This window comes from Poecile atricapillus, chromosome 1 (assembly GCF_030490865.1).
Source record: "Poecile atricapillus isolate bPoeAtr1 chromosome 1, bPoeAtr1.hap1, whole genome shotgun sequence".
In the NCBI taxonomy this organism is placed as follows: domain Eukaryota; kingdom Metazoa; phylum Chordata; class Aves; order Passeriformes; family Paridae; genus Poecile; species Poecile atricapillus.
Genome location: NC_081249.1, coordinates 145,722,156 through 145,749,694, shown reverse-complemented (window position 1 = coordinate 145,749,694; position 27,539 = coordinate 145,722,156). Strand labels below are relative to the sequence as shown.

General features: G+C 38.2%; 1 protein-coding gene across 4 annotated transcripts; it reads left to right on the top strand.

Moving 5' to 3' along the window:
- Positions 1-1,386: 1,386 nt before the first annotated feature.
- PSEN1 (presenilin 1) lies at positions 1,387-26,942 on the top strand. Of its 4 annotated transcripts, XM_058851738.1 has the most exons (12): positions 1,387-1,469; positions 3,958-4,101; positions 5,810-5,848; positions 8,719-8,975; positions 10,351-10,492; positions 14,084-14,151; positions 15,756-15,976; positions 17,823-17,921; positions 19,258-19,341; positions 20,178-20,351; positions 22,365-22,483; positions 22,780-26,942. In XM_058851738.1, the coding sequence occupies exons 2-12, from the start codon at positions 4,018-4,020 to the stop codon at positions 22,933-22,935; spliced, it is 1,443 nt and encodes a 480-aa protein (XP_058707721.1). In that variant the 5' UTR covers positions 1,387-1,469; positions 3,958-4,017; the 3' UTR covers positions 22,936-26,942. The 4 variants fall into 4 exon arrangements, with proteins under 4 accessions (XP_058707721.1, XP_058707708.1, XP_058707711.1 ...); XM_058851725.1 differs by lacking the exon at positions 5,810-5,848; XM_058851728.1 differs by lacking the exons at positions 1,387-1,469; positions 5,810-5,848 and adding an exon at positions 2,096-2,116.
- The last annotated feature ends 597 nt before the right edge of the window (positions 26,943-27,539 follow it).

Sequence of the window (27,539 nt, the reverse complement as noted above, 5' to 3'; positions counted from 1 at the left end):
CACGTTCTTATTAAACAGGCTTGCTACATAACTGCTTGCAGTAGTAGTATTTTGGAAAGTGGATATAGTGAAAACTGCAAGCTCTTGGGTTTTATATTACAATTGAGTCACACTTTTTCGTATTCTGTACATTATCCAGTGTAGGAACATTGAGTACAGAATTAAAAATTAGTACACAGTCGTGCAGTTTGGGCAATATAAGGTACTGTTTAATAGACATTTCATCATGGATCAAACTGATAGAAAAGTTTGGTACAGCTGTATGCTGTGAAATGTACACTGGTTGGTTTAAGTTTTCTGTTTGGTTGTTTCCCCCTTCTAAACTACAAGTAGTTTTATTTGATTAACGCTTAGACATCACTTTCAGTCTAAAAATGGCTTCTTTTAAATGCATTCCATACACCTATGAGCTACTGAAAGTCAAAATTTGTGTTGCAATATTTACATCAAACCTTTTCAGTGCAATAGTTCTGTCCCACTTAATTTTACCATACATTTTCTTGCAGTGTAGTCAAATAGTGAAATACAACATTGTTTTAAACTTTCAGAATTGCATGGTCCCTCAGCTTTTCAGTTTTTTATATTCAGAGTAGTTATATGTATCATAGCATTTGCTATGTTACTTACCCAATTGATTATGCACTTGAAAAGCAATTTTGGATGATATTTCAAATATAGCTAGCAAGATAACTTTCAAATTTGGAATTGACTTTGTTTTTTCCACTTAAGCAGTGGTTTCCACTAACCAGCTCTACTTGGAGGCTTCTTGAGAAGATACCATGTTGACTTCTAATACTGTTTTGTTTTTGAAATACAAGTATCCCTTTAAGTTACTTTCTTAATGCCTTTTTTTGTGGACCATTTTAAAACAGGGTACTGGCATATATATGACTTGTATTCAAAGGAGCCCAGAAATGTATTTTCTCATAAAACCTCTCTGTTTATCTGGGTCCTAGGTTTAAAAGGTCAAGTTAGATTTCCTTTGCATGACTGCTCGCGGCTGGAATTTCAGCGAGTGCTCATTCTCTCTTATCCAGCCAGCCTCTCCCAGCCTTTCTTCAGTTCCCACCTGCGCCCCCGGCCGGGGTTGCCGGGGCCGGCCGCGGGTCCCGCCCCGGGCCCGTGCGGTGGGGCTGCGGTGCGGGCTGTCCCTGCAGCCCCGGGTCCGTGCGGTGGGGCTGCGGTGCGGGCTGTCCCTGCAGCCCCGGGTCCGTGCGGTGGGGCTGCGGTGCGGGCTGTCCCTGCAGCCCCGGGCCCGTGCGGTGGGGCTGCGGTGCGGGCTGTCCCTGCAGCCCTGGGCCCGTGCGGTGGGGCTGCGGTGCGGGCTGTCCCTGCAGCCCCGGGCCGCTCCTCGCCGCCCGTCGGAAGTGAGGTGGCGGCGGGGGCGGGGCGCGGGCCGGAAGCGAGCGGGGCCGGGCTGCGGGCGGCGAGGAGCCGGCGGCGGAGCGCGGGGCAGGGGCGCCGTGCAGGTCCGTCCGGTGGCGGGGGGGCCGGCGCAGCCCCGGCGGGCCGGGCGGGGGCGCGGTGCCCCGGCGGGCCGGGCGGCGCTGGGGGCCGGGCGCGCTGCGCCACCGGGGGCGGGCCGGGCCCGGTATTTGGGCGAGCCCTGCGGCACACGCCCACGGGCCGGGGAGGGTCCCTGCCGCTCCCCTGCTGCCCACGGCGGGGCTGGGGTCGGTGCGGCTGCTCCGGGCCCTGGGCAGCTGGTGACACCGAGCGGGGTCGGGCCGTGTCTGACCCGCACCCTCAGCGCCGCGGAGGCCTCCCAGGGGCTGGGACCGCCGTGCCTCGGCTGCGGCGAGGCTGCTCCGGCCGAGGCTGGGCGGAGGGCGGGGGTCGAGGGTGCCCCCAAAGCAGTGGCAGCTGCTGCTCGTTGCTCGCTTGGAGAAAGCACAGGTTAACTGCGCCGAGTTTGTCTGGTCGATACTTGCTTTGATTTCTCTTCTGCGAGGAGCTTACTTGGGTGTCACCTCTGTTCGTTAGGCTAAATGTAAGCGCATGACAGTGACAGTTGTAACTCCTGTTGTTCTGACCTAGGAAAGCCAAAGGAAGCGAACAAGAACTTTTTTAGACAGGCTATTTTTACATTAACACCTTCATTAGAAAAAAAGGCTGGGTGAGTCCTTTTTCAGGTAAAACAAGCAAAGTTTCAGTTTGTGTCTATTTATGCACAGTTAATTTATAAATTTCATTCATTCATAATTGTTTCAAATACAAATTTCATTTATTTAGAAATATAAAGTTGTTTGGGCAGATGTCCTGAATCCATTTAATGAGCTCTTGAGTTTTCAAAAGAAATTTTTTTAACAAACCATAAATTTTGAGGGTTTTCTGTTGCTGGATTTGTGGTGGCTTTCTTTACCAGTCTATAAGGAGGATTTTGTGGTTGGCGTTTCATTTTGGGTTTCTCTACAGTAATCTAATTGGAATTTTGACATGCTGCTATGTGAAAAATCTCATTTTGATAGTCCATATCTGGATGAAAATTTTCAACTTTCTGCATTGTGGAAAATTCCTTGTCACTGAGAATTATTACCAATACGTGTCTTAAAACAACATTGCTTCTATTCTGTAGCCCAACCAAAGAATTAGAGAAAAACTTTAAAAGAGCAATATAATTAGTATTTATTTTCATCTAATCTTACATTTAAATTATGTTTCAAATTAGACGTGCCTTATTTTAATGGCAAATGTGGATAGGAGGTATTCTAGTGAATACTGCGTCCACTTTCTTTTTCCAAACAGTTTGCATGCTCCCAGTAGACTTGTTAAATTGGTGTTGCTTTCTATTGGCTCTTCACTAAGCTACCAAAGTTAGTAAGCACTGTGCCCAAGTCATGTTAGATACATATTTATTCATAAATAGAGAAACAGCTTCTGTTCTGTTTATGAAAATAGCCTTAGCTCTCTCTTTGAGTAAGATGCTGTCTTGCTACTGCCAAAAGTGAGAGGCTTTGCTTTGTCATGTCCTCTGTTGTAAGAGTTTTTCAAGATCTCTCAGTACACTAGCTGAATATACTAAAGCAGCTGAAAAACATTCTTGTGTTCTTTTCCTGGATTTGTTTTCTTCCATTTTAGTGAGTAAAATTACTGTAAAGAGTTCTGATGAGTGCTGGAATTCACACAAGGTAGGAGCAAGAGCCACTTGGGATGGACTGGCACTCCGCCCTTGAGGCGTATTCATTGTTTATTTTTTATGTGACCAAGCCTGTGATTTGTCTAGGCCTGCTTGTTGTCACTTAATATTATGGGGTTCTTTCTGAAATATACTTAGGTCAGTCAGACTTCCTCTTTCCCCTATGTTACTTTATCCTGTTTTGTTAGGGAGCATATAGTTCTCATAGGACAATTTTATCATCTGACTTTCTTATGGAAGAACATATAAAGCTGTAACATAGATGTGGTATGTTTATGCAGATGTAGCTGGTACATGTAGGGAACTGAATGCATGTTAGTTCTTGAGGCTCAGCTGAAATACTGTCTTGTGTAGCATTAGGTCACTCTTGCAGCATCGCAGTGTTAAGTATGTCTAGATTTTAAATAATCAAGTGTAACTCAGTCATCCTTGAAAATTAGTGTTAAATTTATCAGCAGTCCAAAACAGAACAACTTGGAGCAATTGTGCTCTGCTGAGATAAAACGTGGAAGTTGTGCTCTGAGCAAGGGTGGAATGTTTCTCATTTATTGCACAAGAAGGAATGGAGAACTGTTTAAATTATTAGTTTCTTGCTGACTGATTTCTGTAGCTGATGAACTAATTTGATAACACTTAGAGGTTCTTATTTTTGTGCTGGAAAATCCCTATTATGACCTCTTAGTAGCTGTGATAGAGTTTGTTATCATGGTTAGATACAGAATGGTTGTCTTTGGTATATGTGAACTCCAGAAATTGGAGTGGGGAGGGAAAACCTGGTCATGTTAAGAACAAAGGCTTTTTACACATCTCTTTCCTTTCAGCATCTCAAGAAGAAAGGTCCATTTTGTGTGGAAATAAGTGATTCCCAGAGGACTGTCCCAATGACAGAGCTGTCTGCGCATTTACCCCAGTTTCAGCATGGGCAGCTGACAGAAAACTTCCCTGATACCCACCTCAGCAACACCGTATGTAGCAAACAATTTTAGTACCTAGTAGCAGCTAAATGGGGATGAATAGTTTGTTTGAATTCATTTAATCTTTCTGAACTGTTGTGGTGATAAGCAGTGCCAAAAGAAATATGCTGCGAAATATCTGATGTTCTAAATTCATTCTTATGTACAGATAAGACCTCCCCCAGTTTAAAAGTGATGTTGGAGTGACCAAGCCATCAAGGGGAAAAAAAAAAGGTCAAACACTCTGGTATCAAACACTGACATTTACAGTATTTAGTGAGCTCTCTTGATCTGCCTGGCTGAGGTCTGCTTGATTCACAGGTTTCTCAGTCACAGAGTTAATTTTAGTCTAGGTAGAGCTGGAAGCTTGGGTTTTGTTATTGATATTGCTGGAGAACTGTTCCTATGCAGGAAGAACAGCTCTGTCTTGTCTTACTTGTGAATAATTCTCAAGGTGCTCTCGTGGTTCTTGAGGTTTTGAGGGAGGAAGAACTCAAAACCTGAAGTTGTATATGATTGCTTTGAAAGACCAAAGCGCATACTTGTTGCTAAAACTATATCATTGTACCATATGTATTTTGGAAAAATCGGGTTTAGATTATCTACTTGGGTGTGGTGCCCAGGCTCTTAGCCTTGTCACTTTGTTCCTGCTATAGCTCTTGAATATCAGGTTTCCTTGTGGCACAGAAATGCTCTTGTAGAGGAGGCTGGGCCACTTGTAGACATGTCTATAGCAGTAATTCAAGAGAATGTCCTGCTTCAACTCTCCTATACAATCAGCAGTTTAAATAGAATTTTGAAAGATCCTCAGATAAGCATCATGCTATACCAGTAAAAATATAAAACATTTGAAAAATTAAAACAGAAAAGTGGGAACTTTCCTATTGCATCTTTTCTCCTTTTACTTCTGAGGGAATGGAAAAGGTTTCTTTTCCTCTTGGACAGGTGAGATATTAATTTTTATTGAACACTTCTGCCAGATTAAAAAGGCAGAGCTAAGTGATAAGCTGTGGGCTCACTGTCCTTACAGATAACTTGGTGGTGCTCCTTAGCAGCAAAAGGTTCTGTGGTGTTCTCACTAACAGACTGTATGGATGAATAACTGCTACTTGTGCTTTTACTTTCCATGTTTAAGTAACTGTAGTTTTGATACTAAGGTATAATGATATTTCTCCCCTTTACACATCTACTTTGTTTTTGTACACACCTACAGAAGTCCTTTCCTACTGAAGCATACTAGCTTCTGTGGCTAGCAGGTCAGCATGTGAAATCACTAAGTGCTATAATTTGCCATCTCTTCTTCTAGTCACACACAAAGAGTTCAACCCAGTCTTCAATATCTGCTACTGCATAATGACCTTTTAGCAATCAGTGGTGTACGTGAGAACTGATGAAGTCCATGCCCACTGTCAGACATGGTGGTCTGCTCCTGATGGATAAATCTGGATTTAATAGCCAAAAACTTCTTATCAAATATGCTATGTTTTTATCTCTTGGTTCAGGGGCATTGGTCTGGGTTTGCTATTAACTATTATCCTGATAGGGAAAGAAACACTATCATTTGCTTTTGATATTGTGTATTCACCTGAAAGCGCGTAGTTCATAACTTACATTTGCTTACGGTGTTACAACAGGTGTTACTGACTTTTTAGCTTCAGAGTTTTCACTTTTAACTATGTCTGAGGAAAGTGAAGAGTCTGTTCCTTTGCTTCCACTTCAGCAAGAGTCCATGGCCTCTGCTCTGTTTAATACTGATCAGGTAGGATATAAGTGCACTTTGTTCTTTTAAGCAGTGGGGCAAGTGTATGTCACGTTTAGCTACACTGTAGTAGCCTGAAAGGACAACATATTTTATAGCTTTAAGTGCAAATGAGAGAATAACTTGGTGATGCTGATCTAGTTTTCATGCACTGTGTTTTAGTGTGTAAAGGTCTTTTTTAATTGCATCTTTGTTCCTAACTAGTGAAGGGAGTAAAATGACACATACTAGTCTAATTTCTTAAGTTTTTCTCTTTATATTTGATGTAACAGGTTTTTTGTGGTGGTGTGCTAGTTGATCAGGCTTTTCTTTTGGATGTTTTTTTGTTTGCTCTGTGAAGCTGTAGATTTTTAATTTATTTCAATATATTTCTGTTCCAGAGATGGGGTAAGTGCTCCCTCATGCAAGACTGTTATTACAGCAGAGAAAAAGTGATACATTCAGCAAGCGTGTGGAAACCTAAGTACTCGGTCTGCTCTGCTTATGCAGAGTTCCAAGGCTCTGTTCATCTCCAGTGGATTGCTACTTACGATTTATCATCTTAGGCAGTTTATTTAAATGGTTAAGTTTATTGTTGTAGACTGAGAGAAATTGAGTATTTTACTATCAAAGTGAAAAATGTTACATTTCTGCTCTAATCTCTACAGAAATAGGTTTAGTTGTAGCCAGCATTTCAATTTAATTAAACATGATCTCTTTATTTGCATTCTCCCATATTCTCATCTAATTTTCAATAATTTTATATGAGGACTTTATGCAAAATATCAAGTGATTAGTAATAAATTTTTCATTTAGTAAGAAATCATTTTGAACCCAGCATCTTTTTCAGGATTATTTCAAGTTAATGGTACTAAATTCAAACCAAGGTTGAAACTGTGACTCTAAAAATCTGGTTGTGTCCTGGTTTTAATTGTTTAATTTAAACAATTTTAGTTTGGGGGTTTTTCTCCTCTTACATTGCATTTCCTCATTGAAAAATGAAACAGATTTTCTTAGAGAACAGATCTTGAAACCCTGCTGAGCTTGATCCTGAGGATACCACAAAAAAAGAGGAAGAAATAGGCAGAGCATTTGGTGCATATTGTTACTTTGTACTGCTTTGTAAAAGCGAATTTTTCATGAGTTGGGGAAGTTGTAAAGCTTCAACCTGAGCTTTTGCAGTGTCAGTATTTACAGTTCAAAGTCCAGGGACTTGTGCTCCTTAATCACTTAAGTGCTTTTAAAAATCCCTCTATGAGTTTCTGAGTGTGTACTTATCATTTTGTCTTTTCTGAGGGTGGGGCTAGGAAAATTCTGTAGAGAGAATCTCTAAAACTGTTACTGATTTATCAAAAAACTGCAGTGAATTAATGAGATACAAGTCAGCAGTTACATTTGGAAATACTGCTGAGATCAGGTAGTCAGACTTTATTTAACATTGCACGTTCCAGGAAAAACTACATGAGTAGGAATACTTAAGGAAAAAATCACTAAGTTATTTTCAGTGCTCTTTCTTATGTCCAGATCAATTTTATGAAAACTTGAGTGATATTTTAAAGGTATTGCAAAAGGTATCATCCTTCAGTTTATTGTACATTTTAATCTAAAGCTGCTTTAGTGCACTTAGTCAAACAGAACTGTTCTGCAGGAAGTAATGAGAAGAGAAGTAATGAGAAGAATTCAGAAGAAATGAGATAATTTTGTAAGGAAGCAAAAATATTTTTGTTTTATCTCCTATATTAAACCTCTTGAATTCTGACAGTACAGCACTGATTTTGGACATGGTAATACACTAAAAAAATGAGTGGTCTGTATCAACTGTCACATTTTAGTGCTTGTTTAGAGTGTCTGGTAATGGTTTTATTTCTTTGTAGTCCAGAGCAGGTAAAGCATAGATCACTCTCCTGTTGTGTTCTCTGTATGTGCGCACAATGTATAAAAGGTGAATGCCCCCTGCTCATGGTGCTTCTTGGAGAGGGGACAAAAAATTTGTGACACCAGGAGCCTGGAGTGCAGGCCTGATCATTTACTAATAGGTGATGTTCCCAGTTTGTGCTTTTGCTTCCACTGGAAGTTTACCATGGTCTTGGTGTTTGAATGATACACTTGATGTTTCATGTGTTATACTACTCATGTTTCAGTATTAGGAAGGACAGGAAGCTCTTTTGTTTTTGTGATAAGAGTGGTGGAATTTCTTCAATATCAGTGAAAGGATGTGGCAGTAGTTTCCTTGGGAAAGAAGAAAATCTGCATGCTTAACTTACTGCACGGAAGCTTTGGGAACAAATAGTAGTCTAAAAACAGAGAATTACCTGAGTTTGATCACCATTTCTGTGTCATTCTTACTAAAAGTGTGAGAATACCATACCTCATGAAAATCCATTTTAATATATATTCTACTTAGTATACTCTAGTGGGAGTAACACAGTAAAGGAAGTAGACATTTTCTTGGGATTTTCATGGAGAGGAGATCATAAATGTCTGTTTGGCGTTATTCTTAAGGGTCAATGCAGTTCATTCTTGTCAAGTTACAGGCATTCTGCTGTCATGCATCCTTTTACCAACTGTTGTTTGAACCAAGGGAAAAAGATGCCTTTATTCATCTTTTGAAATTCTGTTTAAAGCAAAGATGACACAGGCTCTTTAGATGCAACCAGCCTACTTTTGACTGTTGGTGTTTTCAATGTAAATGTTTCTAACATGACCCTGTGCTCCCATTCTTTTAATAACTGTGATGCAGTTAATTACTAATGTTTAAATCCCTGCTGTAGCAAGTGTTCTTGGCAGTAAATACTATCTTACATGTTTCTTCCTCAGGGTCATCTTTAGCTTCATGTACAAGCACATGATTGTGGAGAGTTGCTGAGGAAACTGGTTTTTATGTATTGCAGAATGACAACAGTGAAAGACGTCGCCATGATAATAGTGAGCGCAGAAGAAATGACAATGCCGAGTCTGAGACTAATGGGCAGCCGCAAGGCAACGTTCAGCAGGTGGTGGAGCAAGATGAAGAAGAAGATGAAGAGCTAACACTGAAATATGGGGCAAAACATGTGATTATGCTGTTTGTGCCTGTCACGCTTTGCATGGTGGTTGTTGTTGCAACTATCAAGTCTGTCAGCTTTTATACACGCAAGGATGGACAGCTGTATGTATCAGTATTTTCCACTATCTTTTCAGTGGACTTAGATAATTTTCTTTAAACTCCCAATTCTTTTGGAATCTGATTCAAGCAGTGAACTTCCTCTTGCCTCAGTTTTCCCCTTCTCCAGTCCAAAGATAATTTTGTTTTATTCCTTCCAGAAACCAGACTCTTTTCTTTGTGGTACTATTGCCATTTGCTGTTTGTCTAGTGACCAGTGGGGATAATATCTTGGTTGTTACTGCTTGATTCAAATCCTAGTCCTCATTTTAATACTTTATCATGCTGTGTGGTATTTATAAAATAAACTCCATCCTGAACCAAAGCCATTTCACTTGTACCATGCTAGAATACGAAAGTTTTGGAAAAGGAACAAAACTACTAGTGTAAATGAAATAACGTATATGCCATGCTCTGGTTTGCCCATGATGTTTGATAAAGAAATTCAAATGTAAACAGAGTATAACTTCAAGAGGTTCACTTCTGGTGAAGTTATAGAAACTTTCCTGGCAGATGTTTCTGTAGAAGTTTTTGGGTTTTTGGTAAAACAGCAATATTGCAAAAAAAAAAACAAACCAACAATTCCATTGAAAGCTGATTTGAGAGAAAGGGGGCAAAGGAAGAATACTGAGCCTGTCAGAAACTGCAGCATGCAGCAAGTCACTGCATAGAAATAGCAAGAAACTGCATAGAATCACAGAATGTTAAGGAGTTGGAATAGACCTTAAAGATCACTTTAAATGTTCCATTGTGAAAACATTTAGACAAAATGATTCAAAGTGTGTTTGGCTTTGAAATATTTGTATAATAGAAGCATGTCATAAAATATTTCAATGAAACACAAAGTTCTTCTTCACTTTAGAAGCTGTTGATGAAATATTTTTTTTTCTTTTTTAAAAATTTTTAAGTGTTTTCTCCCTGCCTTGCCTTCCCATCACACAATGAAGTAGCTGCCCCAGGAGATTGTATTTAGGAAAGAGTGAGCTGAGTCTATACGTTATTTTGTTGAAATCACAGGGGAGCCTTTCATGGCCAATCCATAGGTGAAATTCCAGCACATGAGTGATAGCATGAGGGAGTGGCAGTGACACACAGCATGGGAATAGCCATATCTCAAACTGTGGGCAGCTGTGGGCTTTGTCTGCTTTACAAAGCAGAAAACAGTAGTAATCTAAGAATGTAGGAAAGGCAAGTCTTCTAAGGAATTCGAGTTTGCCTAATACGATACTATGCCACCTTTCAAGTTTTGTCTTAGTAGAAGATAGATGTGCTTTTACAGCTCTGAATTGAAAGATTACTGCAGTTTTGTTTGATGTTGGCCTCAAATATCAGAAACATCTGTGCATTCAGTGTAATTTCAGTTGACTTTTTGTTTTTGTAGCATCTACACTCCTTTCACAGAAGAGACAGAGACAGTGGGACAGAGAGCCCTGAATTCTATTCTTAACGCAGCCATCATGATCAGTGTTATCATTGTCATGACCATCCTCCTGGTTGTGCTTTACAAATACAGGTGCTACAAGGTAAGTAGTTGTGCTAGTTTTATTTATTAGTACAGATTATTTTGAGAATGGAACAAAATGAAGGCTTATGTGAAAATAGTGGAATTGGTGATTTAATTCACCATTTCAATTTTGTGGCTTCTGTTCATTTGGCACAAAGCAGGGCAAAAGCCCAGTGCTATCAGTGCCATCTGTTCTGTCAGTTAGAAATAGGGTGACATTGCTTTCTATTCTTTTGAAATGGTCATGCACTGAAATCTTTCTGTGGTCAAGAAATACAAAGGACAGACTTAGTCCTATTTTGAGGGCTCCCCTCTCCCACCCTGTCCCCGGTACAGATGTCTCCCATCAGTGTGTGTGGCTGTACACACCAGGCAGTATTCATATCGCCAACACAGAGACTCTAAGGCTCTTTGTGAAAGGCTTCAATCATGTAATGATGTCATCTAGGCAAGTTCAAGCTTAGCATAATTAATTGCAGTGCCACCTGCATGGGAGTTGTCCGTGAAAATTCCTGGTTGGTTTTGGTCTTAGCGATCCATTTGACAATGCTTTGCCTAATAAAACTTGTCAGTATGCAGCTAGGACCTTGAATCTGTTTCATAATTGTGAAACACGTAGTGGGATTCAAAGGTTTGCTTCATTTCATGTTGTTTTCAAGAGGGAGCAATGGTTTTGGTCTTCATGTCTGTGGATGAAGCCCCTTTACAAATTATCTGTGGAGTGTCAGGGGAAATTATTTTTGCCTGACTCTGCGTACATCATGGAATACTGATTTTTAACATATGGACCTTCACTTTTATCATAGTGTGGTGTTACATCTGAACTGACAAATTGTTCTTGTTAAACTGGCAATTCTCTTCATTCTAATGAAGTCAAATAACTACTGTGCTTTAACTAGGTTCCTTGATTCTCCTCAGGTGCTGAAGGCAGCAGCTAGTCTTTACTAAGCTTTTCATATTTGTGGTTTCCTTCTTAACCTTTTAAAGCAAAGCACATTTTCCTTACAAAAATAATTATTCTACTAAAAATTAGAATTATTACATACCAGAAATTTCCTGTGGTTATATTTTATGCTAATTACAAAAATTAATTTATTTTTAAATTTCTTGTCAGAGTATTTCTATGCTGCTATATCAGAATGCTGTGAAATGTAGTTACCTGTCAATGGAGTTCTATTTTACATGCAGTTCTATATGTAGATTATAGTCAAGATTATGGAGAATAGGAAATTTATAATGAAAGAGCATTAGTTCTTCATCTGGTAGGATAATTTGCTTATCCTCACAAGATTTTTTTATCTGAAAACTCCTTTGAAGAAAGGAAATACTACTTCAGCTTTACTGTTGTTAGTTTCCTGTGGTTGTCTTGTACGTGATATGTTAAGCATGGTCCTGATTCTATCTCCTCAATCTAACTAGAAACAGCATCTTTGAAGGAGATTGTATTTGATTAACTTTTTCTTTTTAATTTATTATTCTCTGCATTCTTCATTGTTTCAGTTTGCCTAACCAAAGTCTCACTGCTGTAGCTCATTTTAATTCTCTGCATCCTGCAGCCCATCCTTAATTTTTAATCAGGTTGTAGCAGGTAAAGCCAAATTTGTACCAGCAATCAATTATCATCAAAACTGTTGTTAAATGAAGAGTGAAAATTCTTTAATGAGAGGGCAGAAAACCTGTTGTGATACCCTGCTAGGAAAGCAGCGACCAAAACTTACCAGAAGTACTTTGGAAAAGTCACTTGTAAGAAAAGAGACCAGTGATCTGGAAAATGCTATAGTAAATGAGATACATACTGAGAATAAAGCAAACACCTGTGTGTAAAATGCCAGCTTAGATCAACTCTTGAAACTACCTTCTCTAGTTCTGTTGACAGTAGTTACGCAAGGTGTGTGTAGAAGTTTACTGGACTATGGCCTTGGTGTTTGACACTGTCAGCATTCACTGTTTTTTTAGGATGAAACATTACTATTCACTTTATTTTCTTAAGTGATAGAAGTTTAAGAGCTTGTATTACAAATACAAGAACTACAAGTAGAAGTCAGGAGACAGCTTTCTTTGCTATTTTCTTAAAGTAGTTTCAACTAATTTTACAGAGGAATAAAGTTACTCTTGTTGGTCCCTGCTTTGTAGCTCTACAAGTTGTTGGAAAATTTGGTTCTGTTTCAGTCAATACATACCAATATTCACCTTTGGAAAGGCTCTTTCTCCCACTTGCTGTGAGTGGTGACAGTTTGAAATACTGAGATGGATACTTGGCAGTTTTCCTGCAGCATCTTTACAGGCACCATGCTTATTGCATGTGGGAATTTCTTAAGTCTTTTTGAGAACATACTAGCAAAAGCCAGTCCGTTAGATTAGGAAGTTAAATGACGGGTTTTATTAGATTGAAAGTTAAATTTGAACCTCTTTTGAGAAGCAGTGTGAAGGAGGAAAATGAATGTTTCAAAAATGGCTGAAAATTTTAAGAATGCATATGAAAAATATAATAATAGACTCAATATACTAAATTACTAACTGTAGTGGCTGGGTTCTTAATTTGTCTGAAAGTCCTGGTTGCATCATCCAAGTGTGATTCCTTTAGTTTGTTCATATGCACTTTACTTTTAAGTTAACTTTTGCTAAATATTTTAAGAACATAAAATGCATCCTACTATCTTTAAGAGGAGGACAAAGAAATAACAGTTTTTTAACAGCTTCTGAACACTTTAATCTGGTGTACGTATATAGCAAATTTAGCCAGTTAAATTTCCACTGATTGTATCTGTTCAAACCAGGATTCCTTATGGAGCTTTGATTTCTAGATGATTGCTTCTGATGGGTGGTCTACTTATAATACTGGATCAGGTTTTATAAAAGACATTCTGTGCTGGGACTTTGACAAATGTATGTTCATTCTCAGTTAAGAGATGTTAAGAGTTTACTGGAGTTAAAGGGATCTTTCATCACATCATGTTTTTTTTTTCACTTTGCACAATAAATACCAGAAGAGGACTTCTGTCAGTGGCAAGTCTAAGTGCCTGTCATTTCCAGGTTTAAATCTTTGAGTGTCCCTGCTGAATACAACACTGAACTGTTCTTTGTTGAATTGTCGGGCATGTGAGTCTGCTCCCATTTAAAAATTAGTGATTATGTCTATAGATGACTGATAGAGAAAATAGAAATCCTTATATAGTCGTTCATTGATGACATTTCAACAGATAAGCACTGAAGGTTTTTCTGGGTTCCAGCATTTAATTCTATTATTGCATTCTGAAAATTTGAAATGACAGCAGCACAAAAGTGAATCATGTTTTCCATCTGTATTCATGCTGGATGATTCTGCTATGTTATAATGCCACTGTTACCTAAATGGTCTAAAAATACGCAAACAGTAGTTTACAATAGAGCTAAACATCTACTGAAAGTTCACAAAGCACTTAAAATTCATAACTGTAAAGTGAAATACACCAATGTGCATAGACTAAACATGAGTGTAGCACCACCCAAAGTGATATCTTAAATCATTTTCTTGTTTTAAGCAAAAGGAAAAGTAACCTTAAAAGCATTTTAACAGATGATAAATTTCAAATAAGTCTAATAACATCTGTATTGATGTATTCTTCTCCAGGTGATCCATGGTTGGCTTATCATCTCTTCTCTTTTGCTGCTTTTCTTTTTCTCATTCATCTACCTAGGGTAAGTGAACTAAACCATTAATATGCTATTTTTCATGTATCATTTTAAGTATGTATTTTAGAACTAGGCATAAGAGGAACTAAGAGGAATGATAGTAAGCTATTGCAATAAAATGTTTAGTTTTATATAGGCTGCTAGAGTACAGCCTGTATAAAGAGAGACTGATTTAGGGGTTTATAATGCATCTGATTAGGTACAAAAGCTGTCCATCACATCAGCAGAATAAGCACACCTTGCTTATCAGAATAAGCATATCTTGGGAGGAGCTTGTTCTGCTGGCGTGTCTTCTGATAACTTAATTTTTCATTGACATATGACTCAAGGGCAGTTGTTTACCTCATGGCTTGGATTGTTAGCTATATATGCAAAGGCTGTTTGCATGGAAGTGGTGGAAAAGAGTCAGCTGAAAAGAATCTACTGTCTCACCAATGTATATTCAGTGCTTTTCTTCTCAAATTTGGATGCATGCCCTTGTCCAAACATCAATAAAATTCTGCCAAAATACTCAATACTGTCTAAAAAGAGCAGCCTCCTGAGGGTTTGTAACTAGAGTTATGTCATGAAATTATTATATTCTGTATGTTTTTATGCCACTTGATGACAAGCACTTCTCTTTGAAGCAGCTTAACTTAATTTGGTCTCTGGAAGGAGAATGTGGTCTTCCATCAGTCAGTGAATTTTGCTAAAAGTGATCTGTGATGCCTTTTGTGGTCAGTAGTTTCTGTAACCCTAACAGTGGCTTTTGAAATACATGGCAATTCCTTCATCTGTCCCTCCTGCCTTACAGCAGTGCTGGCTTCCTTTTGCCAGAGGTTCAGAGAGTGAGGGAGTTCATAGATCAATTACACACAATGACAGTAAGGGACATCCTGTTAACACTGTACATCTAAATGGTCAGCTGACAGCTGTAGAAGACAAATTTCCTGGAGGAAACTATTATGCAAATTATAGGGTTCTTAGTGGCTCGATGAGTTGGTAGCAGCAGATTCTGCAAAAAGACATCACAACCATTTCTCCCCTAAGTCAGCGGAAATCATCTGTGCCTTGGTGATGAGGTTTTCCTATTTTGGTTTTACTTATTGAGGTTCTTAATTAGTTTATAGTATTTGGTGTGGCAGGGACATGGTTCATCCAAAAATAAAGCTTTTTACTGAAGTGTTTATGGGGAATAATAGAATAAACATGTATCTTTGAGGTTATCAAGGCATTCCGCAGGCAGCATGGAAGCAGAGATCTTTGCATACCTTTAAAGATCCATTATAACCTCACAAGTTATGATTATTCTGATTTTAAAAAGTTATGAGCATAATCAAAATTATTGATTTTGCAGTAACGTCCTTTTCTGTCAGTTTCTGCTTTGAGAAAGGAAATAGAACATTAAGGAAAATTTTTGAAAAAGCAAAAGAGTTGGTGTGAAGCAAACACTGGCAAAATGAATCCTATTGTGAAGAGTAGTTAAGTACTAGTTGGAGAAAGAATTTTACATTTATGCCACTACATTGAACTACATGAAAAATTTAAAAAAGATATTCAGAAGTTTGCATCTGTAATTTGTTTCCATTGTTTCAAGCAAATGCAGTTTATATTATTTTCCTCTTTTTTAGTGAGGTTTTTAAGACATATAATGTTGCCATGGACTACATTACGGTGGCACTCATGATCTGGAACTTTGGTGTTGTGGGAATGATTTGTATCCACTGGAAGGGTCCTCTTCGGCTCCAGCAGGCATATCTCATTATGATAAGCGCTCTCATGGCCTTGGTGTTCATCAAGTACCTTCCTGAATGGACTGCATGGCTTATCCTGGCTGTCATTTCAGTGTATGGTAGGTGTGGGAGCAAGGTAACAGGTCCTGTGGTGGGAATTTCTTTTATTCCCTGACTTTTCCACTTGTCTGACTAGATTTTTTTTTAAAAAAGTGTATGTATATATATCATCCAAAGTAGCAGATAAGGTGATTGCAGACTTCATAAGTAAGATCATGATCCTAAACTGAGATCAGTTCCCTGCAGCTGAAGGCTTTGTATGACTGTATGATCCTGTCTTTCTTCATGTTTCCTGGATTCTCTAGATTCTTTGGGGAGGAGAACTGAAGCAATTCAAGAGAGGAGGAGATGAGAGAGACCATTTGGATCCTTTTTAAGAGGGTGGAGAACTTTCAGCTTCTCATTTTCCCCAAGAACCTTTGAAAACCCTTGTACATTCAGAATTTAGGAGCTTATTGTTTCGGTACAGTCCCATACAAATACAGAAATATATACAAATATGCCCAACTTATGAATTGCTCAATTTGTGGACATAGAAACAACCTGATCCATGCCTGATATATAGTGAAAAGAAGGAAGGAAGGATTAAGAACACTTTGTGTTGCTCAAAGTCATTTTATATTTAGAAGGATATGGTTGTGAGATCTGTTTCGTTGACTTTTTTTTTTTTAATTCATTGTAGTTGCGGCTTACTCCTCTTTTTCAGAATGATGTCTTGAGAGAAACCTAGATGTAGTTTTTCCATAAAGCTTTAGGGGGCGATGAGCACTTGGTAAGAAGATAACTAAATAGTATCCTAAATACTGATTTAATTTCCAGGCAAGAGTAAAATTCAGTTACTTAGACATAATTAAAACATTACAGCTAAGTGAAGATGTGCTCTTAATTTGAACTTTTTGGAAGGATGTAAGTGTGCTGAATGTGTGCTCTCAAAGTCACTACTCATGATAAAGACTGAGAATCTGTCCAGATGTAATTGCAGGGGTTGATAAGATTTGATTAGCTTTTATACATCAGTGTACTCCTTAAGTGTCTTCCTTCTTCAGAGAGAGGAAAATTCTCCCTTGTGTGTATGCTCATGGATCACAAAACACATTAAGAAAAACTTCCTATCCCCCAGCCCCATTTCCACCCTTCATACAACTGGAACAAATCTGAGTGCTCCAAGCATTCAGCCTTTATTCAGTGACAGCAAAACGAAATGACTCAAGATCAACTTCCAGGACCATGATGCAGTTGTTTTGAGTAAAGGGGATATAAGATTTCAAAGCCTGTGACCCCACACCAAGAATTCTTTACTTGAGTGGGACCAGCAGTGGTGCCAGGGCAGCTGGCTCAGGTGCAGAAGGCCTGCTCTGAGCAGCACAGCTCCTGCATGACAAGTCAGCTGTTCCTTTCAATATCAGATGTAGTTTCAAATTGATTTAAAGACATATGGTGAGTGGACAAGTGCAAAAGGCAGTAGCAATATTAGAGCTCTCTATCTACTCCAATATGCCTGCTTCACAGAAACTAAGTAAACCTCACCTGTTGTCTTAAAATATCCTTTGGCATTAAACTTAGGTTACAAAAAGCTTTCCTAATAGGAGACAAGCTTGGGTATTTCCAAGATGGTAGTTTTTTTAATTATTCACAGGTCAACATAAAAGCACAGGAACATTTGCAGTTACATAATATCTTAAGTGAGGAATATAATGTTTTAAAATTTGTATGCATATTACAGTAATATGTAAAATAGGTTGCGTAACTGAGAATATTAAAAAGCATTGCTGTGGGATACTGAATTACGGCCAATGGCTGTCTTCAAAATCTGTATTCAGGGTGAATTTTCTTACTTCAAGTCTCTCCAAATGTTATAGAAACTAAGTCTGCAGGGGTGTAAGATCTATTTGCTCTTCCTTTCAGATTTGATTGCTGTCCTGTGCCCTAAAGGTCCTCTTCGTATGTTAGTTGAAACAGCTCAAGAGAGAAATGAAACTCTCTTTCCAGCACTTATTTACTCCTGTAAGTAAATTCTGTTAAATTCTTTAAGCTTGCAATCACCCACTCATCTGAAGCAATCTTCTCGTTTTTCTGGGTTTTAATAAGATGCTTTTCAGCTGAATTCTTGATCTGTTCACTTGGGCCTCAGTTTTCATTTCACTATTGACTGAAAAATGTGGAACATCATCTGACTGAGGCATTTCAAGATAAAAACCAGCATGTTTTGTTCCAAAATACAAACAGGAAGTATGGTAACAGACCTTGTTTTGGATAAAGTACTATGTCCTTAGGCTGTGAATTAAGCCTGTTCAAAGGGAGCAATTGTTTCCAGAAAATATTTACCAGTTTCAGTCCTTAAATAGCCTGTGTCTTAGTGTAAGAAACGTGAGAAATTGCTAGAAAGAGGTAAGAGGTTTGTTTGTGTGACTGTTTTCTCAATGACTTGTCCTTTTTGGCAAATTGTTTCTCCCTGCAGTTATGAAAAATAACCCATTGAATTAAACTTGCTGTTGTGACCTGTGTATTAATTAGTACATAATTCCACTGTTTCTCAAGTTCCATGTTGCTAGTTGTAGTCACGTGGATAACAATGAAAGAGGCTAGTCATAAGTCACTGTGCTCCTGGTGCTCCAGACAGGCCTGTATTTGGAAGCAGGGAGTGTGCTGCAGGCTGGCCACTCCAGGGACAAGCTTACAGTGGAGAAAGGGGAGGACTTTCTTTATCTGCCCCTGGTTCTTCATCTGTCACATGTGCACAACATCAGTGAAATGTGGCGTAGCTACATACATGCTACATAGCTAAATAGCTGTTGCTCTGTTTTGTGAGAGGAGAGGTTTACAATGAGAACTTGAATTAAAATACACCTTTTATATGTAACAACATTTGGTTACCTCAAGATTGGAGAATTCTTTGTCATAGTGAAGGCAGAGAACAATTAACTTTGTTATGGATACTGCTTCTGAATTGACATAACTCTGTAACAGTGTTCAAAGATCTTTTTACTTGCAGATAAAAGAACTGATTTATGAAAAAAAAGTAAAGAAATTGTTGATTTTCAGAGTGAGCCTCATATGTAGAATTAATTTGTCTGGCAACAGCTGTTGCCATTTTTTTTCAAAATCTAGTAGAAATAAAATTTTATTCACCAGTTTCTATAAGCGTGTAGTTGCTGGTGCTGGGTGTGTTCCAGATATTGTGCTTTAATGAGAGTAAAATTGCTTGTTGGAAAAGACAGTTGTATTAAAAAAAACCAAAAACATGAGAAATGAGAAATAATGGATTGATGCTAACACTATCTCAGAGTTTCATACATCTGAAGATACAATTAGCTGTTGTGGTTTGGATTTTTTTTGATAGCAACAATGATATGGCTTGTGAACATGGCTGAGGAAGATCCAGAAGCCCAACGCAAATCAAAAAACTCCACTTACGATAAAAAAGGTGAGTTTTGCTTTGACAAACCTTTGTCACTTTATTGGAATACGTGTTTATGGATACTTTTAGTTTTTTGAGGGCCCTGAGTGCTGGAGAAGAGTGAACTCCTGGAGTCCTAATTAAGAATGATGAATCTGTCAGGACCTGAAAAATTGTTTACTTATTGTGCAGTTACTGTTCTTGCATTCATTTTTTTGGGATCTGGGATGTTGGTGTTGAAATTACTCAATATAAAGCTATTAACTGAGCTCAACTGCTTGTCAAATTGGGATGATACAGTATGATACCAGCTCATTTATATTTGTATTAGACAGAAATATGCCTAGGCCTTTTAGCTATGCAGATAGTGTTTAAAACATGGAGTTTGTTTATTTATATATGTTACTAAAGCAGAGTGTAGTTTCTGAATTTAGCGTCATTGAAGGCATCCATGTATATGTAACTTTCAGTAAAGTTTTCTGTTTTACTGGAAAATTAAGCTGACAATGTAAACTAAAGAAGCTAATTAAATATTAGATGAGAGTTTATTCCTTAAATTGTGATCTTTGTGAGGTCACCACAGGGCTTCCACTGTCATGTAGATGTACTTTTGAATACTAGGATTCGAGTGCAAAATGTAGGTGCTGTGACTGCAGAGTGTACATTGACTCATGATTTTTAATGTAAATATTAAAATCCTAAGTGAGGATGGCTTGTGGGTGTGTGTGTCAGTGTTAGATGTTGCTAAGTGTTATGGAATACCTCTTTTTATCTTGTTCTTCTATGATCTTATATGTGGAGAGACTATCATATTTTAGAAGGCACATTTTTGGAGGAGTCTTAAATGCCTTTCTTCCTTTGAGCTCCGGCAAACCGAACCCAGAATGAAGATGCTGACACAGATGATGGTGGCTTTAGTCAGGAATGGCAGCAACAAAGGGACAACAGAATAGGACCCATTGAATCAACACCTGAATCACGTGCTGCTGTTCAGGCTCTACCCAGTAACTCTCAAACAAGTGAAGACCCTGAGGAACGTGAGTATGAACTACTCTGTCTGAAAAGCTTACCAAATCTGTAGCTAGTCAGTCAGACATTATGAGTGCCCAGATACAGGATTCTGTGAGCTATTAGCAAGCTGAAGAGATGCTCTTGCTCCTGATGAATACTGATGTACCTCATAGGAATAATGGTGTTGTTTTTAGGTAGCATTTTGTTTTGTTGCAGGAGTAATATTGTCCAAATTGCTCCTTAGCTTGATACACACACTCAAAACTTTTGTTGCACAAGCTGTTTTCAGACCATTACATGGTCAGTTGCATTAGCCTTTGTCTTTTTCATGTAGTGTTTTGCTGTGCATCACCTCTTTTGGATTTTAGGCCCTGTAAATGGAGTCGTTACCAGATTTTTTTATGCCTCAAGATTAAACTGCTGTAATCCACTTGGTGGGAAGCAGTGTTTAAAACCTGATTGGAGACTAAAGTGAATGCAGAATGCAATGGGCTTGGTTAGTTTTCTCCAGCATCTTGCTAAGGTGAAATATCTTTGGAAGAGTATATATCAGTTACCTGACTCAGATACCTGTTTTAACAGACTCATGATTTCCAGTTGCAGTTCAAGCTGCTATTAGATTTACAAAGCTCTAAATACATTAGGGTGTGCCTGTCTAATAAACTGCTCTCAGTTTATGAGATTATCAGGTACTCCTCTGTTTAAAAATAGAGACTTCTACTTTAAGAACAGTTTCAAAATTTACTTTGTCTCAAACAGTCCAAATTCAGCATGCTGCAAGTCCTTTTTAATTTCTAGACCTTAAAAAATAGCATTAAAATGCAAAAAATTTAGCGAAGCGCCTATTTCAGTTAATTTTTTAATTAAAATGCTCATCTGGCCAGGCTAATAATTTTCTTCTTCCTGTATTCCTGCAGTGAGTAGTAATGATTGAGTCAAACCTGTCAGCCATCATTAGTTCACTACAAGTCTGGAGCATCCAAGCTCCAGGAGTCTGGAACATCTGTTTCAGCAGTTAAAGGGTGTTTTAGTGCTTAAGAGCTTTACATGAATGCACTGTTCTAGGCATTTTATTGAAGGCCTGTTGAAAGAGAGTAGGGTTGCCTTTTTTCTTTTATGCATTTTCTCCTTTTTTTTCTTTCTCCTTTCCCCTCTCCCCCTGCCTTCATAACTAATCAGACATCCACCTATGTTTTGATGTTCTTAGTTCTTGGAACTCCAAAGTGAGTGTCGGGCTGGACTGTAGTGAGGTGGGAAAGTAATCAATACGCCAGATGAAAATAGCTGTTCACCTGATGCTGGCCTTTCTTAATCAACATCTTGGACTAAAAGCTCAGAAAGTAAACTGCCATTCAGGAAATCTTGCAGTGCTTGCTGAAATAATTGAGGATTGTGCTTCCAGAGTTGTTGCTAAGGTGGTAATTGCTATATAAAAGAATAAGAGAGAATGAATTTTCCTAAATCTCACATCTTTGTTGAGTTTTTGTCTCTGTGATGTGTTTTTGCCTCTGTGATGTGTTCTGTACTTATACACAAGTGCTTTTAAGAACTACCTGCATAAGAGTTCTGTAGGAGAATTGGGAAGGCAGCGGAATATTTTGCAGCATATAGGTTTCTAACTGGCAAATAATATATCATCTGCAAGGGCTTTATTTTTTCCCCTTCCTCAGCCAGTATAAAGGAATTGCTCTTCAGTATTTTATTGACTATGACAAGACAACCAAAAGTGGACACCCCTCCACAAATAAAATTACAGCTATCATTGTATATACTGCATTTATATGTCCAGGAAAATAGGAGTATAGGCAAATTCTAATTAAAGGGTGAGTAATTAATTAAAGTAGTGTAGTGTTTCTAAGACATTTTGTTTCACAGGCGTTTATCACTTGATTCAGGAGTGGTACTAATTTTGAAAATAAAATATTGTTTTTAAGCAAGTCTTGTTAATAGTTAATATGAATGTGTATTATTCTTTGATAATTATGGATGTGTAATATTGGTAGACTGATATTTAATGCTGTCCTATGTTCACTTTGCAGGAGGAGTAAAGCTCGGTTTAGGAGACTTCATTTTCTACAGTGTCCTCGTTGGCAAAGCCTCTGCAACAGCAAGTGGGGATTGGAATACAACTTTAGCATGTTTTGTAGCCATATTAATTGTGAGTATAATGTAAAATTATAATAGGGATAGTTTCTAGTGTTTGTGACTGTTGCATTTTGTCTTTGATCCTGTGTATTGGGTGGCCAGACTGAAAACTGGTGAGGACTTTAGCTGTGATTTTAATTGGCTGGACATCTGTCACTAAAGCCTGTAGTTTAGGAAGACATAAAACATAACCTGGAGAATTAATATTTATACAGATATATGTATATATTTTATATGTCTTTTTGCTTGTCACAGTTCCCTAATTTCTCCCTATGTTTTTTGTATTTTGTTTTTTTTCCTTCCCCTTAGGGTCTGTGCCTTACACTTCTGCTTCTTGCCATCTTTAAGAAGGCCTTACCAGCTCTTCCAATCTCCATAACCTTTGGGCTAGTTTTTTACTTTGCTACAGATAACTTGGTGCAACCCTTTATGGACCAGCTAGCATTCCATCAATTTTATATCTAGCAGACATGATGCTGAAATGGATATTTGTAGCAAATCTGGGAGGAGGAAAAATGTTTTTCCCTCAGTTCTCAAGAGAGACTGAAGTCAAATACTCAAGGTTCCAAGGCGGAATCATTTCAACTTCCTCCGATGGTGATTTTTGGTTTGCTTTTTTTTTTTCCTGAGACAACTGCTGCACTGGGCACCATATGAGTTTTCCTCTGTGAAAGTGGCTTCTTCCTGACAGCCAGTCTAAGCCAGGTGCTGTTATATCAGAGGTCATCTGATATACATATCTCTGGTAAGGACCACCTGTGTGAAAATTGCTAATGCTTCCACCAGCAATGTGATCTCTTACCACAGGCTGATTGTTTTCACAGCGCCAAGGGTGCTCAGGACTTCCTAGATGTTAACAGAGGAAGCTGACAAATCACATGGAATTTGTCCCTGTAACCGCTTGAAGAGAGAGAGCCCAATCTGGACTTCTTCAGCAGTGATATTTTGACAGTGGAGTCCCGACTGTGTAACGGGAAAGGACTTCATAGCAATTCAACAAAGGGAGAAAATACTGTCACTCTAAGAGTGCTCCATGACTTCATAGCCTCTGTGCCTGAGTGCATTTGGTTTAGTAAATTTAAAAGCTCTTTTTTTCCCCCACACTGGAACTAGAGCCTCTTCTCAGTTTTAATACTTTGTATTCTCAAGCATGGAGTGCACCTTCTGTACACCTGCTCCAGTTTATGTAGCTGCTTAAACTTGGACTGAATTATTTGGCAGTAGAGGATCATAAGGTCCTAATTTGGATCTTACATTCTAAAAGGTTAATAAACTACATTAAAAAGCAGTTTTGGGACTTACTTCTTGTGCTCTTGCAAATCATTTTGCTCGAACACCATTTCAAACCCTGCGCTTGAAAATAGTCACACAGCACGGACTGCATCACTGGTGGATGTTCCTTCTGTTGGCGTTCTTATGAAATAAGTAGGCGTTTGCAGCAATCCCAGATGGAATTTAGCTTGCCAGATCTAGAGATCAGAGTGCTATTAGGAGCTGTTCTATTGCATCACTGAAATTCTTGGTCATCAAAAACATGGTTTAGAGTTCTGTTGACCTCAGTATTGGTCACTCAGCTGTCTAACAGCTCAGGCTGGCAAGGATTTTTTTTTGTGCAGTAACTTTATTGGTGATGATACTTAAGTTAGGTGAGAGATTGCTTAGTGTCATAGGGAGCAAAATTTGTGACCCTCTTCACTTTAATTACCTCTCTCGTGAGGAACTGGTGATTGGCAAAATGAAGGACAATTCAATATCACTGAAAAGAAGATAGGAGATTTCGAACTTCTTATAAGAAGAGTCTGTTCAAACCTTAAAACTGCTAAACTCTGATTTCTTCTTCATTTGAAAGAACTCATTTATGACTAATTTCTTGGAAATGAGATGGGTGAGATGAAGTTGGTTTTGCCATAAATTCTTACTGTGTACAAGTAATGTTTTTTCTTTTGGAACCACAGGGAATAGATGGGCATTCTGTTTTACTTGCATCTTGTTACTGGAGTCTTTGTCACGTAGAGCAACTGTCAAAATCCTGACACTAGCTCCTTTTACTTTTTTTTCTTGGGGTTTTGTTTCAGTGCCTGTAGATTCATAGGACTGAAACATCAGAGATGCTCACCAACCATTGCCCAAGTAATGAAAGAAAGGATGTGATGTATAAATCTGCTTTAAAACCAAGAAAGGCTTTCTTTGATTGTCTTTGGTAATGTATGTCTTTTTCCAGTATACTTGTTAACTGTAGTGTTAGCATTTACATTTTCATAAAATACATTGTCTTGTCTCATCTAAAGTACTTTTATTCATCTCATTTGTGTGCTGATTTGTTGTGGATAGCATTAATAAACCAACTATATCAGAATTGCTTACAGTTACTTTTCAAGTCAAACTTATTTGTGTTTTCTTGCTTAAATTACTGTTCCATATTTTGTTGCAATGAAGTCTGTCTTAAAACAGGTTGGTTGATGAGGGTTCTAGGTATTTCTGTTATTTTTTGGTTTTTGTGTTTGGGTTTTTTTTGTAAACAAGACTTTGAGTTGTTTTTATACCATTGTAACTTGTCCCTTTCCTGAGCATTATATCTAAGAAAATTCCCTTGTGTGTTTTATTTGGCATCCCAGCTATAGATCCATTGTATAGAACAGGTTTGCTAAGAGTTGGCATCACTGGCATTTGTCTATCTGAGCTGGCTCTCAGTTAAGAGTTGTTACTTAAATGCAGCAGTAATCTCTTTTTTTCTTTTTTTGGCTTCAGTATGCACCGGGGAGCATTAGCTCCATTAAGAGTTGCTTTAGAATCTGTAGACATGCACAAAAGCCTTTTGACATACTTGAATGGGTGTTAGATGTACAACCCAAGGAAGAGCTTGGAACCTTCCAACACTAAACTGCCAGTCTTCCACTTCCCAGAGCTGCTTCTGTCATTCCAAAGTGTTAATTTCTGAGCTAGTGTAGAGTTACAGTGGTGGATACTATAAAATTTGTATTCACAGAAGTTGTTCAAGTTTGTGTTTGAATCTCAAAATTAATTTAGAAAGGAAATTGCTTTCATAGGCAGCTATATGTTAAATTACACTGCTTATTACCAGATCTTAGGTACACCTTCAAAAACCAGATGGAATTTTCTAGATTTGCCCTCTCAGGCCAAATCGTGGTAGCTTATGCTTCAGATGAGATCTTGCAGCTAAGGATTATCTCAGAACATAGGTCCAAATAATGTTCAGTTGCCAATAGGTTTTGTTTGCATTTGGGTTGTTACTACACAAGTGTGAAGGTTGTGTCACTTGTCTCTCCTTTGTCGTGAAACACCTATCTAATTTGAGGTCGTGATTCACCTTGGTTAGACTGCTGTAACTGAAAGATTTCTCATAAGTAGTCTGCATTTTTGAGAGAGTTTCCATTATTATTAAATTAGTATGTTAATGACAGCACATTAAACTGTAGCTCTGAAAGAGCTATGGTGTATCCCGAGTAGATTCATCTCTTCTATGCTCAGGCAGATTGACTGGTAACTGTTGTGTGGCTGTTCCAGTGTTCATACTTCAAAACTGGTATCCCAGTAGCTTTCTCTCCCCATTCAATAGGTCTCCTTCTTTGGCTAGTTCAATCTATAAATGAGAAGACATAATAGTTCTCCTAAAATCCAGGCACTTCCGTTTGTCTCTTTTTTTTCCTTTTTTTTTTTTTTTTCTTTCCCCCCCTTCTATTTGAGGATTTAATCCAGGGCAAAGAAAGAGACCCCTGGAAGTGGGTTTTACAGGAAAGGCTTAGGATGGTGTTGTACCTGTGTATGGCTACTATGGTCACACTCATTCAAATGCCATCTCTGTGAGGTGCATCCTGAAGGTGTAAGAATGTGATGCTGCAACACATTCAGGATAGTTCTGGATGGGTAGATGATGACTTCTTTGAGCCAAAAAAAATCAAGGGCTGTGCTCCACTAAAAATGGCTGATCTCCTCAATATACAAAGCAGACACACAGGCTATTTCAGGCATGGGAGGCTGGTGCTTCTTGGATATATAGATATATATCTGTACCTATAGAGATACAGATTCATGTACTCTGGACCTGTAGATTACAACTCTTCTGCCATTAGTGTGGTCAAGGATTAAATATGCAGAAGTAAATTTTGGGTGGATGGTACTGTTCAACAAAACTTATCAAAATGGTTTATTTAAAAAAATTACTTCTGACAATGTTGTTGAAACAAGTTTAATAGACTGTGGAACATATCTGCACTGTGATTGCATCTCAGTGGTAGCTTGGTCATTGGAAATGTTGAAACATAACGGAATTCTTTTACACTCAAAGCATTTTTTGTTTCCTTTTTTACAGACACTGGTTTGTACATAACCTGAATTGAATGTGAATGTTTTTTAAACACCTTTCTGGTTCTTGATAAGATACGGTTTTGATAATTATTGCAAATTTTCCTGTATTTGTCTAATTATTAAAATAAAAGCTGCATGGATCCTGATTCATCTTGCCTTTACTACATTATTTTAAAGCCATCACTTAAAGCTCTTGGAGGCATAAGCACTGTAGTTATTTCTATTCAACATTTAATGAGTAAGATTCCTTTCTTAAGGCATTTAAGTAGCTGCTGTATTTCCTAGCAATAGAGCTTCAACTGGTTTTTGTAGAATTACTTTCTTCCAAAAGCTACTTTTTGTGTTCCTTAAAGAGTCAGTCAAAGCCTGTTGCAAAAGCACCCGTAAGGTATAATTAAGGCACGAAAAATGAGATTATACTGAAACACCAGCTGGCACAATGAAGATTACCAGGAAAAATACATAGGATGTTCAGAAAGAAAACACTTCATGAACAGTGTTTTGTATAGTTATTTTGGAATTGATTTCTTATCAATATACTTGAAACAGAGCTTTGGGTTTTTTTCATTGTTTTGGAAAAGTATTCACTGCAAAGTTGAAATTTGTTTGAGTTGACTAACTTCTATTGGAGATGGGGTTTTTTGGGGGGAGGGGTTAACCTTTGTTTCTGCATGAAAGACCTAGGGAGAGGTCCATCCTGACAAGTAGAAACTAAGTACAGGTGGTAGGAGGCCTGTGTGGAT

Coding starts and splice junctions, on each gene's coding strand:
- PSEN1 (XM_058851738.1), top strand. CDS start 4,018: ATGACAGAGCTGTCTGCGCATTTACCCCAGTTTCAGCATGGGCAGCTG. Junction 8,976..10,350: donor ACACGCAAGGATGGACAGCT/GTATGTATCAGT, acceptor TTGTTTTTGTAG/CATCTACACTCCTTTCACAG. Junction 10,493..14,083: donor ACAAATACAGGTGCTACAAG/GTAAGTAGTTGT, acceptor ATTCTTCTCCAG/GTGATCCATGGTTGGCTTAT.